The 20,619-nt window shown below is 37.2% G+C and overlaps 1 protein-coding gene across 3 annotated transcripts in view; it reads right to left on the bottom strand.

Annotated features, from left to right (window-relative positions):
- cita (citron rho-interacting serine/threonine kinase a) overlaps positions 1–19,398 on the bottom strand; it is a 54,049-nt gene extending 34,651 nt beyond the window's left edge. For all 3 annotated transcript variants that reach the window (XM_028446455.1, XM_028446454.1, XM_028446456.1), the window contains exons 1-11: positions 19,281–19,398; positions 17,939–18,045; positions 17,691–17,832; positions 15,030–15,205; positions 14,796–14,897; positions 8,609–8,751; positions 8,282–8,375; positions 7,998–8,204; positions 7,706–7,859; positions 6,641–6,830; positions 94–199 (exon numbers count right to left, since the gene is read on the bottom strand). In XM_028446455.1, coding sequence (XP_028302256.1) covers positions 94–199; positions 6,641–6,830; positions 7,706–7,859; positions 7,998–8,204; positions 8,282–8,375; positions 8,609–8,751; positions 14,796–14,897; positions 15,030–15,205; positions 17,691–17,832; positions 17,939–18,040 — 1,416 coding nt within the window. In that variant the 5' untranslated portion in view covers positions 18,041–18,045; positions 19,281–19,398. The remainder of the gene's footprint in view (positions 1–93; positions 200–6,640; positions 6,831–7,705; positions 7,860–7,997; positions 8,205–8,281; positions 8,376–8,608; positions 8,752–14,795; positions 14,898–15,029; positions 15,206–17,690; positions 17,833–17,938; positions 18,046–19,280) is intronic.
- Between the last annotated feature and the right edge of the window lie 1,221 nt (positions 19,399–20,619).

The raw sequence follows: 20,619 nt of genomic DNA, 5'->3' as shown, positions 1-20,619 counted from the left end.
GAGGTTTCCATGGCAGAGACAGAAGACAAACTAGAATTATTGACCAATTTTTTTTCTCTCTAAAAGTCCAACACTGATGTTCCATGTTTTCACCTTGTGACATTTGTCTTGAGTGTCTTGTAGTTCTTTGCTTTTAAGATGCAGTTTCTTTTCCATGGAGTTAGTCTTGGCAGGAGAGTTCACACTGGCCAACGCTGACCTGCAGAACAAGAAGATCTACATTTAAACATCTGTAATGTTCACAGTTTTATCCTACTCAACAATATAGGTTGGTGATGGCAGAACGAGGGATCTACGTTGATTGAATAAACACTTTGTAAAGTGTAAAGAAATGATCTTGTATTAAATTTTAGCAATGACACCGTTTGCTGCCACATGTAGTCTGAGATGTCTTAGGAACACCATTGTAACTAATTACTAACTAGTCCACAACAATCAACCAAAACTATTTTAGTGTTTATAAATGCAGGGGGGTTTCTTATTTATATTAAGAAAAGAAACATACATTCATAATCATAAGTACATTTACAGAAAATAAATTCCTTTGTGACTAATTAATAATTCTTTCCTAAATTCTTAATGACTTTGTATGTTCGGTAGTCAATGGGTTTAAATATCCATCCAATGTTCAAGCTGGATAATCAGTAGGGATGTGAATCTTTGGGTGTCTCACGATTCGATTTGGATTCTTAGGGTCAAGATTTGATTCAAAATCAATTCTCGTTTTAACCGATTCTCGATTCAAAAATTGATACAATGCATAGTGTGTTAAGGCAAATTATGGCATCAAAACAATACAGTTTGTATGAGATAATTTGAAATAAACTGATTCCAATGATGTAATCACACAAAGACAAACTTAAGACACAAAGTAACATTTATTCATGCTAAACAAATAAAAAACTAACTCAATGTACAAGAAATAACTTGCATAAATAAAATTGCCTAAATAAAAGCTTAGGCCAGCTGCCCCCTTTATTTAAGTCTCATCTCTCAGTGACAACAAGAATAAGTTCAAGGTATACAAAAAGGTGGCATAAGAAAAGGAGTGGTGGGGGTCTGGGGGGGAGATGGGTACCGCGGCCCCCTTGTGTCTGCTGGGTTGGGCCCCTCAGCCTCTTAGGGCTCTGGGGCTGCCGGCTGAGTCAATGTAGAATTTTTATTATTATTATAATTATATCTTATTTCATCATTAATACACATTTTTCCTCTCTTCATCCAATTGTTCTCTGGGTGCATGCTGTCGGGTTATCACATTGTTGTTTCTCCCTGTCTTTTGTCTTGTATGTTGCAAAGTCAAAAAAAAAAAAAAAAATTTTTATTATTCTTATTTTTTAAATCATTTTTTTTAAGTTTATGAAACGATTCAGAATCGTGGATGATTAGAATCGCGATTCTTATGTGAATCATTTATTTCCTCCACCCCTAATACTCAACACTAGTAACAAATGATGTGGGTGTTAACAAAGATGTATAATTATGATGAGTCATGATTTCATTATTTGGAAAATGTTTTAGGGACCCCAAAATGCCTGCTTTAAAATATTGCACTGATTTAAAATGAAGAATTCAAGATGCATTTTCCATGCATACATTTTGTTTTAGTGTGAAAGTATTTAGGTGAGACCAGGTAAACATACAACTTATTGTAAACCTAAAAGTAATTGGGTAAACTAAGAGAATAAAATTGAATCCAGGCCTCACTTTCAATATTTAAATAAAAGTCCTTTGCAATTATTGCCAGCCCGAGGTCTAAATCCTGTAAAAGACACCACATGCTGGGTTTGGTCCCTGCTAATGCTCTACTGGGATTTTACTGAAGCAGAACTCTGCACTTAAAGCATTACGCAACCTATCACATGAATGCATGTTTGATGTTACTACCGTAATTTGTGTCAGAAATGTCTTTGGAGTCATTTATATCAACTTTTAGCCTTTAAATACACGCAACATCCCTTTGTACATCGGCATCACCAATTTAAACATTTCAGTTATCCAGCGTTCACACATCATAATCTTCAAACGTCAAGATTACTCTTCTTATTATTGGCCTCATTTTGAGTATATCAGGAAATAGCATTTGAATCTAACATTTTATCGCTTTGTTACGTGTCAACCATTTCCAAGGACGTTATTCCACAGAACACAGTGAACATTACGATGGACAGATTATGGCATTGCACTAACTAAAAAAGTTCAGCATCTGGATGCAATCAGCCATCTTACTACAGACGCACGCTGCACGCCTTCCAGCTCAACAAGGAAGACACCTTAAACCAGGTAAGTCTACACTAGGATCTGCACCATCAGAGGAATTTAAGATTCATAAAGCCAGCTGGAGTTACATGAGTCGCATACTTTCTCGAGTAATCATCACTACGTCACAGTTTGTCAAACAATTCCACCTCCACAAGCGACCATTTAAAGTGCTTTTTATTGCAGAAGCAGCTTCTAAATCTCATTTCCACTAGAATAGGTTACATTTAACTGATTATCAGAACATTGCATCATTGATTAAATCATTTTTAACTTGATTGATCAGCATGTTTGATATTTAACATATGACTGAGGACTAGGGCTGGGCGATATATCAATATTCAAGATATATAGTTTTCTATTTTGGCGATATCAAAAATTACAATATCGCCTATATCAAAATACATATTTTTTATAGCTTATTTTGGATCAAAATACTTGTTTCAGGAGTCAATGCTTTCACTACTTCTCAGAATCGCATGAAAAGCTCAGTTATATGGATTTCTGAGTTTGTCCTAACCCAGACCTTCCCCTAAACAAGCCACACTAGCAGATATTTTGCAGCCGTTTGTTAATAAATGAGCCGATTTGGCATTTTGCACCAGCAAATTTAATTTAACCCAGAATTGTCTTTCTGGTCAAACATAATTTGAATTAAAATTATCAAAAGTTATATTGTATATCGCCATTATTTCGAAAAAATATCAAGATATGAGTTTCGGTCCATATCGCACAGCCCTCCTGAGGACTGTGGCTGCTTTACATTAGCCATCCCTATGATAAAGTCTATGATAAAGTGCTGTATAAAATTCAATGCATGATTATTATTATTATTATTATTATTATTATTATTATTATTATTATTATTATTATTATCTCCCAAAGTTCTCACACTGTAAAAGTTCTTACTGTCCAATTCAGGCAGAACTTGCAAAGAAAGTTGATATACAAGATTACAATAAATATTATAAATAGACTAGAAAGAGACAGACTGTATTTGACTTGAAGTTAAATTCAGCCTTGACACCCACATACCGTGGTCATGCAAAAGAAGCAAAACAGGAGCTAAGTCTGTGCAATGGCTTGATATAAACATCTAGCAAAGAACTAAAACTCCAGACTATCAAACATTCATTTCAGTAGGTGACTTTGGCCAGAGCTGAACATATCTTAGTTGTTTTTGGTATATTCAGAATCAAAACAACCATGTAGACCAAGCTTTATTTTCTGTTTTCTTGACACAATAACAAGACTGGGAAATGTGGCTCTGCTGTTGCTTGGGGATGCTTTGCACTGAGCTCTGTCTGTAGTGTGTCCAGCACTGAATCCATTTTCCTTGTTTATGTAAGGCAATGTCCTATTTGGTTGGCTTCCATTTGGAAAATAATACCTGCATGAAGTCAGTTTTTACAGTTTTGCTGTTCTGAGAAACTGATACTGATATTCTGTGATTAAATGAAATAATCAGTAAGAATAAGTTGCCAAATACTGCAAAGGTATGTTTAAGACAGTAAAAGTGAAATGGATTGAGACACAGTGTTAAAAAGAATCCTGAAGGCAAATACTGCAGTCTTTGCCTCTCAGCACTGAAAAACATTCCACTGAATCATACAAATAATATCCAAAATCACAGAATACAGACAAAACATAAGAGAAATATAAATAAAGCAGAAACACACATTACAAACATAAAAAAACAAACCTTAAAGTATTTTGTCGCAAAATGTGTTGCTAATTAATAATGAATGTTGGACCTTGAAAGAGTATTTAGTGCCTAGTTAAGCCGTTTAATGGGTCTAATGTGTAGATAACATGATAATTTTAAATACTTAGCTGGAGGGGTCTTCAGCAGTGAGATTTGTGTTACTCCTATTAAATTGGTTTTTCTCAAAACTTATAAAATATGCGTTATATAAGACATCATAAAAAATAAGTATGAATTGATGATAAGGCTAAGAAACAGTTTTGATGGCTGAGTCATCTTTCAGAATTGAGAAGGAAAAAATAGAGAAGTATCCAGCACAGACAGCATCATTATAGAGAATCAAACATAGACAGGGACACTGAGAGAATATGCAAGTTAAAAGCTTAGAAGAGGCAGGTAAAAAAAAAAAGGGATAGAGCATGTACCCTTCAAACACACGCAGTCAAGAAAATACTGGTAAACACAGATAATCCTCCATAAATGCAAAAAGAATTCACACAAGCAGAGTGGAGAAACATGATCACTTTACAGGAAAACATCAGTCTTTTCTATGACTTCCATTACTCATTTAGAAAGAAAACAAACAAAAACAAACGTTACTGCATTAGTCATGTTTTTCTGTACCTGGCTGCTGTTTATTAGAAAAAGATGGAAAAAAGATATGTCTGACTAACACACGTGTAACCAGAGATCGCATCTCGAAATACACAAATCTTTATTGTCATTATGACACAAGTATAATGAAATTTGAGTAGCAACTCCTTGTAGTGCCAAAAACAATATAAAAAACTGTATATAAAAGCAATAAACCAAATAAAAAAGAAAAAAAAAACACTGATTGGATTTGAATGGTATGTCTATAGACCTATACGACATTAAAGTATTTAGGAGATTAATTAAAGATATAAATGTTCACCCGCTTAAGTGGCACTTGACGAGCACTTCTATAGTTATTTTTCCACTGTGTGAATTCTTTGACCTGCTGGTCACACTGGAGAAAAGGTTTAGGTCATTGATGACACTACAACATTTTCAAAGGCTCTCAGCAGTTTTCTGTGCAAATAATTTCCATAATAACTCCTAAAAATGGAATGATAAATGATGCAACAGCGTGTAAGACTAAGAGATCAACAAATGATGTCGTGAATGGCGGATTTATCCCCTGCAGACTATGAATGAATGTACATTTATAGGCACTTTGGCCAATTGGCAGCTATTACTCTAGATACTCCAATAAGTAGCTGTCAGAGTAAAGCACCAACCATAGTAATGAAACGGGGCGACCAGTTGATACTGTTGCTAAGTTCATTTTCTTATCATTTGAAAAAGCCTAAAACTTTATCTTAAATTAAAAATGTCCCATTCTGAACTCTTATATATCACCATAAATAGAGTAATCTTGCATGTTTACATTAAAACAATATTGCAAAGAGGATTATCAGTCTTAACCAAAGACTTGGTTCTCATTTGAAGAAAGCTGTCTTGTTTTTTTTTTTTTGTGGAGTTTCAGACAAAGTTAAAAAAGACTTTTCCTTTTTATTTTTAAATGGTAGGAAACCCAAAACACATGATTAACATTATTATTATCATTATTCTCCCCTGTTGGCTTAGCTTTTTTCATTTCTACTGGTATTACAAAAAAAGCACACACACACACACACACACACATATGCAGACAAACACACACACATATGCACGCACCCACACACAGCTCTGACACATTCTATGAGCTGGGAGCTTTTCTTAATCAAACGCAGCAGAGAAAATGACTGGCTCCAGTTGAAAGCCATGAACAGATGACTGATAGTTTAACAGCAAGGGACAGTGACATAAGAAGAGGGAGAAAATCAGAGGAGGAGATGAGAGGGGTAAAGATGGGGGTGGGGACGAGGGGGCAAAAAAAAAAACCTGCCAGTAGTAACCATAGAAATAAATTCTCTCCCTCTCTCAATCAGAGCTCCCATCCGTTTTACTGTCTTATCTGCTCACGCTAACCCTTCAATTTCTGCTGCTTCTGTTCTTCATCTGCACTTTGCAGCCACAGAAAGCAGTGACAGCTCTGCCACTTGGTTTATAATCAGAGGTTAAAAAGCCAAACACCATTAGTCATGAATGCAGTCCCAAAACTCATCATGAGCCCAGTAAGCCTCACAGGAACGGAGAGATCCCATTGACAACACGGGGAGGAAGGTGGTGGGGGGAAGGTGTTCCTACGTGTGGGGTTCCTTCTCTGCAAACCTCATTGACACACTCAGCTGCATACCAATCAGAGTCGATGGACTGATAACGCTTGATTCTTGCATCCTCTGCTGTTTTTCATTTTATCCATGTGTGCATTAGATCAACAGTGACATCTCAATGCACAATAAATAGTGGAACAGAGCCTTGCTAACTGCAGGGAAACCTCGCCTTTTCTCATTCTACATCTGACACATTATACGACCAAACCCATTTTTGTCCACACTTAGACCACTGATGAGAGGAAAAACACCAGCTCCCCTGGCCACCCTGCTAGTTCATCCAACACAAAGCTGCGTATCCAAAGCTACAATGGAATCTGTTATCAACAATAGTTTTGAAAAGGTGAACACTTAGGGTCTCTGTGATGGAAAATCAGGTGATTCCACTTTGGAAAATGAAAAAAATCTGAACAAATTTTTGTAAGCAGGTGGTACTTACTCAGTCTTGGTTAATATGGTCAATGCTCTGCTGAAAAACCATCCTAGAAAGGGCAGGTCCTGGCCCTGGAAGCCTGCTGGCAGAGCCTCTCGTTGGGCTGCTGAGGCTGGCCAGGGGGCTGCCTGCTCCGGCTCCTCAAAATTAGAGGTGTCATCTTCAGCGTGCAGCGCAGGAACAAAAGGGGGGAGAACTGCAGGAGAAGAGGAGGGAAAAGGAAAGGGTAAGGGGGAGGGGATGAAGCCACAATAAAGGTAGTAAATAAATGTATCAAAATAAAGAAACACGGGAAAAAAGAAAAGAAAGAAAAGGAGGAGGAACTGAGCAGAGTGCTGGGAGCCCAGAGTGCGGTAAGTTGCGCGTTGATGCACATGCTGTCTCCGTCCCTCCCACCCTGCCTCCCTCTCTCTCCCTTACTGCAGCAGAGCAAGCTAATCAGCTGGAGTCAGAGTAGAGGCATTAAGCACTGTCTGTACCTAATATTGTGCTGCATCTTGGCTGCAAACATCAGCACATCAAATATCCCATAGAAACACAGTCATAAAATAACCTGGGATTTTTCTAAAAAGAAAAGCCTAAAAATTGTATTATTGTCTGAGAAATACTGATATTGACAAGTATATCAAAATAATAAAATACCTAAATTGTTGAATAGAATGCTGTTTGAAAGACACCCATCGCCACTGCGATCAAACTTGCTATTTGGCTCTTCTGTCTGGCTTATGTCTGAACCGGTAATAGCGAGTGTGTTTTTCCAATGGTGACAATGTCAAACTAACTGGCATCAATCTCATTAATAAACACTTGTAGATTCTCACTACATAGTGTCTATTGTCACCCTACAACACTTGTCCATTGCCTGTTGAAGCAGGTATGATCCAGAATTTTAGTTTGTCTGCCTGGTTTCTGCCTCTTATTGTCCTCCTCAGAAAAAATAAATAAATCAGGCCTACAGCGAGCAATAGTAAACAGAAACCTATGTGTTACGTTTTCTGAGTGGATCCACACTATAATGAGCAGTTAAAACAAAACCAAAAACAAAAGTACAAGAAAATCATCTCCCCTCACCTTGGCGTAAGTTGGTCCAGTCCACGTTGGAGAAGAATGCTTGACAGCGGAGTCTCTGGAAACCCAGTCTATCTTTTGCGTCACACAACAAGCCTTGCACCAAGTCAACAAACTGTTTACTGGCCTGAGGTTCCACCGGAAACTTTAAACAGTGCTGTATGCAATCACACGGGTTAATGAAATGGCAGATTGAAGAGGTTTCAGTTAACAATGCCGGGGTAGACAAAGGGTAGACAAAACAGATAAAACAAAACCAATGCCCCAAAGAACCACCAAATAATGAAATGTGCACCTGATAGTTCAGGATGTTGTAGATTGTCTTGGTAGAGCTGCTTTCAGAAAAAGGTGACTGGCCATAGATCATTTCATAGGCAATGACTCCAAGCGACCACCAGTCACATTCCACCCCATAGGTTCTGTGAGAGCCCCCATTCATGGCTGCTAGGACCTCAGGGGCGAGAAAGTCCTGCGTCCCAACAGGTAACGCTGAACTAGCAACCTTGGGACAAGAAAAATGTACTTAATGAAGGCGATGTCAACTGTTTATTCATGGTGCTACGTCTGTAATGTGCTTACTGTTTTGTTAGCTGTCAGCCTGGCAGCTGATCCAAAGTCAGCCAGCTTAATGTGCCCGGTCCGATCAATGAGAATGTTTTCTGGTTTGACATCTCTGGAAGAGTTCAGTAGAAAAAAAAATCCAATACTGCTTTCACAGAGTGTTTCCTGCTGTTAATGCTGTTTTGTCATTGATATCATATCATGAACACAAATCTTAAATTCAGTTGAGGCAACAATCTTATTCATCTATTGATGATCGGAAAAAAACTCAGTATCTCAAATGATAATTAAAGCTGGGAATAGCTAGTCAATTCAAACGGCTTGGATATGTGGGTGGGGCTTTACCTGTGGACATAACCCAGTTGGTGGACAGCATGAATGGCCTCGGTCAGCTCAGAGAGATAAAACTGAGCCATGGCTTCATCAAACTGATCCTCATATCGGTTTAATAGAGACATGAGGTTACCCCCTGGCAAGTACTCCATTGCCTGCACAAAAAGGATTTGACATGGTTGAAAAACAAATAAGAGCTAAAACATGCATAATTTGCATGTAAATGAGAATAAAATGTTCAACTCTTTAACACTGCTTAAAGCATTATGAATGCTTATGAATAGGTCTATATTTAGAAGCAAAACAAAGCAACAAGTACGCCTGTGTCTGAGCATACATCAAAGCTTTGCTCGGCTTAAGCTTATAGGGCGGTTTGCCTCATTACAAATTCTGTTATGTAACACCAGATAATATTGCAGATTTATCTGCAATTCTGCAGTCAAAATGTCTGCAATCATTTTCTAAAAATACACCTGAAATAACTGCAAACTGTGTGAGCGGCTTGTGTGTGTGTCTTTCATTCAAAGGGTAAAAATGAGTGGTTGCTTTTAAGTAACACTTCACGTCACAACAAAAAACCCTTTCATTTCTAACAAATTAACATTTGAGACACAAATAAACCTTGACTTGACTAAAACTGTCTTTTCTGCTATCTGCTCTATGAGTTAAAAACAAGCCTTTGTTATACTTGATGTGAGATCTAAGGCTACAGCTATACAGCCATAACAGGCAGGAGCCCCTAGTGCATGAATGGTCGGTGAGTCTGAATGAACGGGAGCATTCTCCAGTGTTACCTAGCAACAGAGAGACTGGGTGCCTCTTTGACACACGAATAAAGATGGATGCTTTGTGTTTTCCTCCACGCTCAGAGACCAGGGTGAGACGAAAACGAGGGTGAAAAGAGAGGAGGAGGCAAAACAACTGCAGACAGTTGGAGGGGCAAGCCCGAAGGGAAATAAGAGGTGAATGGAGAGAAGAGCAAAATGTCGTTTAAAATGCACAGCTTGGTTGATGGGGACACTCTTTCATCTGACATCCTAAACAAGTAGCTGAAAGTTGAACAGGAAAAGAATATGGATTTCTATGTGAAGGTAAAAGCTGCTGTAATGATAAGACAGAATGTTCCCTTTGAGGAGAGAATTAACATGGTGTGAGGCAGCTAAAGATGATAATACTATCATATTGGGCACAGATATTACGGGACACATAAGTATGGTGTCGGAACCAGAGCTCTACCCTTAATACATGCACATCAAGAGGAAAGATCAAGGGGCTGTTTTATCTGGAAGTGACACGCTGTAAGCTTCTGGAAACAGTGGGCTCAGCTCTTTTACACTAACTTCATCCCAGTGACAGTCTCTTGGTGTGAAATTGTGATTAGAGCTGCAGTGAACTATTAAAATCCAAGCGGGACTGCACTCAAATACATTCCAGGGAGGCACAGAGGGTCTATTGAGTGGTTAGACCCACCTCTAAGCCTGTCATTTGTGTAAACATAGAGTCACTGAGAATCCTGAATACACAGGTGGATCACACACAACAACTAAACTATATTTAAACTGTCCCTCTCAGGAAAGACTTCCCTATTCCAGGGTTTTTCCTGAAGCATTTCTCTAATTTCTCTCTTCAGGTTCATTAAACAACCCATCTAGTATTTACAATAAGCCTTCTGTTTTATTAGTCACCATCTGGAAATCACAGCAGTCCAATAATCAAGTGCTTAAAGCTACTGGGGACACTGGTATACAGTAAACTACAACTATATGCAGTTCACTTTTTAGCAGTTTTTAGTTTTCATTTTTTAAGAAAATAAATATTCCTGCCCTAATCTCCTTTTTTAAAACTTCTCACCTCAAAAATAAACGCAAACACTAACATACAGAAGGGTTGGGGTCAATTACATTTTTACAATTACAATTACATCCTAAATTATCCACGTTCAATTACAAGTCAATTTTGATTACAGTGACAAGCATTTTTTCCAATCACAATTACACTGAAAGTCAATTACAATTACGTTCTCAATTACTAAAGTTTAAATTCAACTGAACACAAATACTGAGTTTGTAAATAAGTATTAAATAACCCAAATAAATAAACCCATAAAACATAACCTTCCTCTTGTGTTAGCTTTCTGTTAGCATCTCTTATGATAACGGGTCACTTTAAACCATGTCTTAAATCAGCTTTAAAATACACACAAAAAATATTATCTATCATCTAATTGGTTTTTCATCTCAAACTTGTTAAGCTTCCTTATCCAGGAAAATTTTGGTATTAATGTTTTTGGTGTGGGCATCTGAACCTTTTTTTAATCAGTATACTCCTGTATTTAAATTTATTTGAAATAAATAAATAAATAACATGATACTGAAGAGAACTGAAATATGTGTAAGATAACATGGTTCCCCAGTTTTTTTTTGCATTTAACTAAGTCTTAGTTTTTATCGAATTTCCGTGCCAATTACAACGTTAAATCTCTGAACTCAAATACAATTCAATTATGATTACAACAGCAACAGATATTATGCATTTACAATTATAATTGACCCCAACCCTGATATACAGTAATACTGTTTTGTTACTTTAAGATGAAATGTGTTTTATTTTTATCCTAATAGACCTACATAGAATTCTTCAAACTGGTAAACTAAATGATAATTCTGAAAATATTTAATCAAATCAATAAACAAACTACTGCAAGCTAAGTCAGAACTTCTACTGAGCTAAACATAATGAAGCCCCAGGAATATTTTAGGTCACATACAAAGTTGTGGAGAAACATAGATCAGGGTAAACTTTAAATCTATTATTAGGAAACAAGGGAAATATCATCGCATTACCACAAATATTCAAAGGTAGAGCCGCCCACCATTACTCAAAGACTGAGCGAGGAGGACATTAATCAGAGTTGTAACGTAAGAAGCCTAAAATAACCCTGAAGGAACCAGGCATCTTAATGGTTGAAATGAATATCTGTTTACAGGATTATCGGGAGTTGTACACTACACAGAAACAGGCGTTATGAAAGACTATCCTGCAGGGAACAAAAGTAAAAACAAAAACAAGTTGGAACGTTTGCATTTTGCCAACAGGCCTAATGAAGTCTAAGCTCACCATCCCTGCTGTGAAGCATTAGAGTGTGAGCTAAGATGCTTTAAAGCAGAACTAAGTAACTCGCGCTTAGCGCTCCCCCTAAAGGTCCCTTTTGGTTATGTCACTGATGTAAAAACTGCACCCCCTGCCGCCTGCCCCACCCCACATGTGCACCTTTGCTTTCCCAAGAAGGTAGCAACATATAGTCCCATGTGACCATGTGAACAGTATGAGGAAGAAAACAAGTAAAATCAATGATGTGGCAGGAAGGGAGTGTGGAAATGTGTGTGATGTGTTTGTTTGCTGACAAAGCGACTCTGATAATAGATGGAAGGGTGGATGGATGGATGAATGGATAAATAGATGGATATTTGTGTGTGTGCTGCCTGATGGAGCGCTGGGTTGCAAGTGTGTCTGCGTGCCTGTTGCTGTGACAACAATGTGTGTGATTGCTCCGTTTCTCGGAAAAAGGTCTTCTCTGCCTTTTTTTGCTGGCTCTGCCATGACATAAAAGTGAATTTGTAGAGAACCGTGTGCAGCCAGGGGGCTTGTCATAATCTAGCATTAGTTTGTATTCGGCTGTCGTAAAGCAGTACGTCTTACCACCTGGCCAGAGGCAGCAGGGAGAGATGAAAGACCCCCACAATCACCCCATAAACACTTGTATTACCCTCACAGAGACTATGAGAAGGATTTATTAAGGTGAAAAAGTTACTTAGTTCTGCTTTAATAAACAGGGACTGAGACAGAGGAACAATATGAATTAAAATTGGGTGGTAATAACATAAATACATACTTGTATTTTAGCCGAACTCCAAAGGGTAGTGATCAGATGGTTGCAAAGAAAAATAGAGCTTAGAGTTTCTCCTATTTTCAGGGACAAAGACTACGAACTGCAATAGATATACAAGCTACCATTTACCACTAGAGCTGGCCAATATATCGTGATTGAAGATATATCGAGTTTTCTATTTTGGCAATATAGAACATGACAATATCGCCTATTTCAAGATACTGTATACTTACTGTATATATTTTTTCACATCAAATCACATCCAAAAGTATTTAAGATTATTGATCGAGTGCAGTCAGATTGTGTCCTTTACAATTTTATCATGTTTCTGAGATATATATTTTTAAATCTTATTTTGTACTAAAATACTTGTTTTAGGAGTCGCTGCTTTCTCAACTTCTCAGATCATGAAAAGCACAGTTACATAGATTTCCGAGTGCGTCCTAACCCAGACCTTCCCCTAAACAAGCCATACTACAGAACTCACTCACACGTGCTGTCCCTTAGGGGAGAAAAAGCCAAAAGTGGTGCATATTGATAATAAATGTGCCTGTGGGGCATTATTCATCAGCAAATCTAACCCAGAATTGTCTTTCTGGTCAGACTTTATTGAGTTCAAAATATCGAGATTAATATCTTATATCACCATTTTGAGAAAAAATATCGAAATATGAGTTTTGGCCCATATTGCCCAGCTCTATTTACCACTAATCAAGTGTTGAATTTGTCACACACTTTCTACCATGACTGGAATTTTTGCAACATACAGTCTTGTGTGTTGTTTAAACATTTATCAGGTGTTTAAAATGATACTGTGTACTGTATACTAATCCTTATGAGTGTTAGACTGAGCAAAAGCAGCTGATCGAGGAAACAAATTTTCTATAAGAAAGCTTATTTTGCTTTCAATAATAGTTTTAGAAGTTGCTGCTATAGTTACCAGACGGACACAGACAGCAGTTTGATGAACTGTGTTGACTTCCTGTGTGTAACCGGTTGACTGTCAGAGGCACGGTGGAGATGTCCAGTTGTCCCTTCTATACGAGGAGTGGAAGCACTGAGACACCGTGGGTGAAAACAATGCATTTATTTCTCTTTTGTAACATTATGTGTTTTAGCCTCCAGGAGCTTTCAGCTCTCTCAATAACATCTTAAAGGGACCATGCACTGAAAAACACAATTCTGATCTTTGGAGAAAGATTGGCGAGTGCACCCCAAGAACTGCATTAAGCAACCCAGAGCTGCCTTGAAACAAGCCACACTAAAGAATGTACTGACACATACCTGTGCAGACATGGTAGAATTAAAAATAAATAAATACTGGACACGCGCTGAGGCTAAAGAGAGAAAAAGCCAAAAAAAAGAGAGTATTGTACAGCTGGCAGCTTTACCAAGGATCATCTTTCTGGTAAAGTTTAATAAGAAAAAACCCAAGAGATTTATATTGAGGACCTCCATTTTGAGGGATAAAAAATAAAAAATAAATAAAAAAAATAGAGAAATGAATTTCGGTCCATATGCCCCAGCCTGCTCGTCTGTCTATCTATTTACTCATCCATAGAAAATCTTCCTCTCATCCTCTTGGAGTGGTTAGTTTGTCTCCCTCAAGCTTGGGTCCTCTATCTTAGCTTATCTTAGCTGTTCCTAGCAGTGTTCGTTTTGGTGCCTTAAAATCTTCACAGTTTTCATCGTTATTATGGGCAGGGGTGGCAAAACGGAAGAAAAAGCAGGCTTGCAACTGGATGATCACCGGTTGGAATCCAACCTGGTCCATCGCTGTGGAATGCTGAGCAAGTCCCTTAACCCTAACTGCTCGTGTTGTACGTGAATGAAATTGTAGAATTGTATTCTGAGTGATGATAATAAGACTATGACTAAATAAAAAAAATAATAAATGTGAATGAAAACTATGTCAAATTAAATTTATATTTTTGCCAACTAAAAAAATAAACAAAAATCCATTATGAACTCATGTGATCTCACATCAAATCTGTGTCTATTTACATTAAACATTAATACCTTCCCATATCATGTTGATAAATGACAAGTGTATTGTTAACAAATGCACAAACTCTTGCTCTATGCTTTATATTTTCGTCGACTAAATTTGATACAGATATAGACAAATCAAATCTTAATGTAATTTAGACTATAACTGAAATAGTCCTGAAGATTAAAATTTGACTAAAACTAAGACAAAACAGCTATGACAAACTATTGCTGCCAAATTTAACACTGGTTCCTAGCACTGTATAGTTGTGGACTGAGGCTTCAGATGTTCTTATGACCATAAATGTGTGTCATTCTTACCAAATAGGCACAATCTTTATCCTGGAAGGCGTACAGAAGCTGTGGGATCCACGGGCTACTGTTCAGAGCCAAGATCTGCCGCTCCTCTTCATAAAAAACCATCTGGGAGTGACCAAAACCAATAGTGTGAATGTACTCAACTATGCCAAAAGAATGCTTTCATGCATCACTATTTTCTCCTCAGATCTTTTTCCAAAACTGTGACAAAATCCCAACAACCAACATTAATCTTACGTTTTCTTGAGTCCTCAACATGTTCTTGTTCATGACTTTCAGAGCACAAACTTCTCCGGTGGCCTTTTCACGGACCACACGAACTTCAGCAAAGCAGCCACGCCCCACCACTGCTTGGAGGTCAAAGTCATGAAGCCCAGGCTGTAGGGCACGTAGCTCCGTGATCACTTCTGAAACTGTTAACCAGACGCACAAACAAGCATGGGATTATTCTGGCACCTCAGGTTTTCTCCAAGAACATGGATTTTAGGTTTTTTTTGTACTGTAATGTGTGCACTTGTAATGAACAGACTTTTACTTAATTGTGTAAGTTTTATTTTTTCTTTCTTTGTTTAGTGTTTATTCTTCTCATTTATAATATTTCTCCAGCTTCTGTGACATAAGTGATTTCCCCCTGGGATAAATAAAGTATTTGTGATTCTGATTTAAGTACATAAATTGACTGTGGGAGTGAATGGCTTAAAGATTTTCAGTTAAAGCTAAACTGGCACTGTGACAAATTGCCAACTCTCTGAAATATAAATACCCAATTATATCCATAGGGTATACACATTATAGACATGCTTTTGGAGATGGGGCTGAACATCTTTACAACAAAAAAAATCCAATATTAGTTTGAAAATGCTATTTTTTTATTATCAAAATCCGATGTTATTTGCTCTTTTTTCAACGGGCTGAGTGCTTTCCTCTGCTCACTCTCCAAACAAAGCGGCTGCTTCAAAGGCTTCCCATACACGTGTGCGTGAAATTACTGTAACGACAACACATTGACTGTAAAGTACAACATCTTAGCCTTCAAACTGTTAGGTAGCTCCAATAGAGCAAATATTAATGGAGATTTGGTTAAAATATGCTTTTGTCATGTTTGCTGGAAAAACACAGATGGAAAAATGAAGACTTGTGTTTCTTCCTAGAAGAAGGAGCAAATGAACAATTTTCACAGAAAAAAGACAAAGTGAATCCTGTATTAGTTAAATAACGCAGTGGTTCGCCAACATTTTTTGGACCCCCCTTTCTCTTATTTCTGAATCCAAGTCCCCCCTTTGTCCGACTGCAACATTTTGCTCAGAAAACTATTTTTAAAAATCTATAGAAACGAGCGACAACACACATTATAAAGAACCTCATTTTGTAAATCAGTAGAAAAAAGCAGTATTTACTGCAGTGGTTCCCAACCTTTTTTGGATCGTGATCCCATTTTGATAAAGAATTTCTGATGACCCTAAAGACATTTTTTTTTTTCTAGAATTCATTTTTGATCACGTTTTAGCTCAGATATAATTTTTTTTATTTATCTATTACTTCATTTTAGTTGCACTAGATTTATATTTCACAAATGGAAAGTATAGAAATACAGTTGTGTCATGTTAATTAAAAAAATTATAATTTAAAAACAATTCAAGAATCAATTTTAATGATTCAGACATTTCAAAAGCAATGATTTAGTGGCTCCTGGACAGATTTATTTATATGTATCATTTCAGGTAATCTCATGCCTGGGACGGAGCAAAGACTGACACTTTGTTAATTTTCCACTCACACTCTCTCTCTCTCTCTCTCTCTCAAGTACCTCCTGTAGTGCCATCACGTTCCCCTAGGGGTACACGTACCCACATTTGTGAAACACTGCAATAAAGGACACTTAGTTTTAAGTCCAAATATAGGACGACTTCCAGCCAGAGAAATCTGAACCGGGGAAGAACTTGATGCTAGCTAGCTAAATGCTAGCTGCACTGAATGGTCCACAATGTTGAAAATGTGAAAATATTCCCTTTAGAAAAATTTAATTAGGTAAAGACTGCGATATTTGTTCCCCACATCTGATTATATAACTGTAATACAGTTTTCATTCGCCGATATATTGTGAATTTTACAGCGCGATGATCGTATCGATGATCGATCCAAAAAAATGTCCACATTTTTGAAAAAAAACGGTGCAATTGCGCTTACATAAGCATAGCACGTAAATGTCCAGTCACTAGGTGTCTGTGAACCACATCACACCTTGTTAAAGTACCTCACTCCTCAATGCCTTTTAGTTTAGAAGTTTTATTTTCATAAAACAAACTGGGCACTTTTATAGATGTATGTGGTTACTTTTGTTTTAAGCAGAGGTGTCCCGATCCGATATTGATATCGGATATCGGTTCGATATCAGCCAGAAATAAATATCGGATTTTATTAGACTGCATCTAAAATCTCTGATACATATTATATTATATTTTTTCAATTGCAAAATACTGTCGATATTATGTTGAAGGTTAAAATGTATTTAACTAGTCTGTTAATAATAAATGGGTCAGAATGTGTTGCAGAAACAAAAGGTAAGTTTGATAAACATACCACTTCTTTTTGATAGTGGTACTTGAATTACAGTTCTTTACCAGATTGAATTTTTTTTCGCAACTTAAAATAAATAAATAAATTGTATTTCATACCATTTCATACTTGTAAAGGTGAAATTTGTAATTATTGATATTGCGATGTATATCGTATTGTTTAGTATTGGGATATATCGTATTTTGATATGCAAATCGTGAATCGTATCGTCAGATTCATGGCAATGTACACCGCTAGTTTAATTCATGTACCCCAACACGAGTACTTAAAAATTTTACACACGCAAGTAAACAACACATCTGCTGAAGAAAGTTAGCATACATTTGTGGAAGAAGGCGGCCACATGTGGTCGCTTCATATTCTCAGGAGAGCTAGACTCCTGGTAGAGCAGCAGCAGAGCCTCCAGGAACTCCTCTCTTCCTACAGAGCATCCTCCCTGCTGGCCTCGCAAACTGGCTCTGCCCTGAAGACAGGACACAGACACGTGGATGAAATATTGCTGCTCAGCTGTGTGGACTCAATGTGTAGAGGATGATATGTCTGTCAGCACCTTGGATGCATCACATTACCTGAAACACTTGGTTAAGTTTAGAGCTGCGGCTGCTGATGGGCTCAGAGGAGAAGGGCAATGTTTTCAGGCTTCCCTGGTTCACGTACTTAAACTTCAACATGGTTTCTGGACAACAGAGAAGCTAGTAAATACAACATAGTGTCTATTGAGATTAAAACGTACGTTCTCTGGAACTTTTCTACGTAAGTGTAATGTCAAGTGGTCTAAGAGCCTGACTCAAGAATTCGTCCTTTCACTGCTGTTGGTTCGAATCCCGCTTTTGTCATATATATTTTTTTTCATTTTAGCATATTTAACACGGCAAATTCCACCTTTAAAAATACATATACCAAAAAATAAAAAATAACATTTTAGTATATTTCCTGGGTTAGGGTTAAGGATAGCGTTACGGTTAGAGTTGGGAATAGGGTTAAAAAAACATAAATAAAAATAAATAAATAAACATTTTAGGGTATTTCCTGGTTTAGGTTTAGGGTTAGGGTAAAAAATACATAAACAAAAAAAATAAATATTTTAGGGTATTTCCTAGGTTAGGTTTAGGGTTAAAAATACATAAACATTTTAGGGCATTTCTTGGGTTTGGGGTAGGTTTAGGGTTAGGTTTAAAAATACATAAACGAAAAAAATAAACATTTTAGGGTATTTCATGGTTTAGGTTTAGGGTTAGGGTAAAAAATACATAAACGAAAAAAATAAATATTTTAGGGTATTTCCTGGTTTAGGTTTAGGGCTAAAATAAAAGGGTTAGCGGGATAGCTAAAAATAAATATGAGCTAAAATAAAACTGACGGTACTTTAAGTCACGTGGTGCACATATCACGTCACCTAAACTGGCCAATGAGGGGCGTTCCGTATGAATAGCCACGGCCTAAATACAACGACTAAAGCCAGTGTTTACGCCCAGAGGAAGGCTCCACCCACAGACAGAATGTCATCAGAGTAGCCATGACAGTGCTCCGTTCAACCTATGGACCGTGGAAACTCAAATCACACTGCAGTAGTATAAATTACATAAATTAACCATGTTATTGACAATAATAATGAACTTCTGTATGCCATGGTATAGAAAATACAACTAAACGCAACCACCAACGTCTTTAGACAGTAGTCACATGCTAATCTGAACCGTTTATCTGATTTCCAAAATATTAAACATAGATATCTAACACCTTCGAAGACAGATAAGAAATTGTTTTTAATTTTTTTTCACAGCGTCTGTCATCGGTTAAAACGGTCACCAGTTGAACCGGAACACCTGTAAACTTTAATTAAGAAAACACACCAAAAACGTCCATTCATTCGTCCCTATAGAAGAATGCGTAAATCATTAGACTTCTAACCTGAATGTCATGCAGCTGTAGACCTTCTATGTGTTCCAAACTGCGCTGTTACATGTAGATAAAGCGCACACGGTCCTCTGTTGTTCAACAGTGTTTCCGGTCAGCTTTCAAATTTTGCGCGTAACCCGCCCACCTCACGAGGAAGTTGGATGAAGCAAGCGTATGATTGGAGGATCAAACACAATTTAGGCGGGTTTAGATTAAGTTTTGACCAATGGGTATTGGTTGAATGAATACATACACCCACAACACACGCCCATCTATGCACAGGTCTACCTAACTTAGTGGACAATACGAGTGGAAGTGTCCATACTTTTATAATATGGTCTCGACATTAAAAAGGAAAAGCCTGGCGCCTATCTTTCAGATATCATTTAAAAAAAAAAAAAAAGAAGAAGAAGAATTGAAAAAAAAAAAAAAAAGAATATCCATTTGCAAATTGTCACATCGTGTCAGCAGAAATCTGCAGATGCAAAAATGACTTTATGGTGGACTTTTGGATAATCTTATTTTAGTTTCGACTTGGACTTCTGTAGTTTTCATTATTGTGTGAGCATTGTACGAATATATATTTCATTCACAATCTTCATAATCTAAAAATACTCAATTAAACTTGATAATTATTCTTCCCAAAGTCCTTATTCCCTAGGTCGGAATTCTTTGTAACCAAAGGTTGGAGAAATATGTAATTTCAACCTCGCCAGAAAGAAAAAGCCATTATATATTTATTTACTACATTTAACATATTTACTCGTTGTATTCCCCCCTCTTTTACTGAAATGTATATCTTCATCCTGATTGTATGTCTGCTATGTGATTGTTATTTTTAGTATTGTTCTAATATAGCATTTTTTTTTTCACTCCAATGAAAACACCGCTCAATCTTTTTCAGATCATCGTCAGCAAAAAAAAAAGAATAAAATTAATAGTTGTGTGTGAAAATCTTAAATTAAATCTTAAAAGCCCCTGAACTTTCTGCATCTCATCTGCATTCTAATGCTTGGTTTGATTTTCGGTAGATTATTTTAGGCAGTGGCTATCCGTACGGTTGCCATATCAATATACCGACATTTTATCCGTACGCAGCACCCCTCATTGGCCAGTTTAGGTCACGTGATCAAGAATAAACCTAACCGTAAACCTAACCCTTACCCTAAAGATTGTTGCGATATAGGGTCATAACCTAACCCTAACCCTAAACCTAATCCTAACCCTGAAAGGCTACGTACGTGTACTTTGGTAAACGTACCAATAGCACCAGGGGTTGTCCATACGGCAACCGTACAAATAGACACTTTCATTATTTTTACCACGTCTACATGAGCATTTGAAAATGTCT

This window comes from Gouania willdenowi, chromosome 5, assembly GCF_900634775.1.
Source record: "Gouania willdenowi chromosome 5, fGouWil2.1, whole genome shotgun sequence".
Taxonomy (NCBI): domain Eukaryota; kingdom Metazoa; phylum Chordata; class Actinopteri; order Blenniiformes; family Gobiesocidae; genus Gouania; species Gouania willdenowi.
Note: the sequence above shows the minus strand (reverse complement) of the source record. Positions and strands in the feature narration are given on the sequence as shown.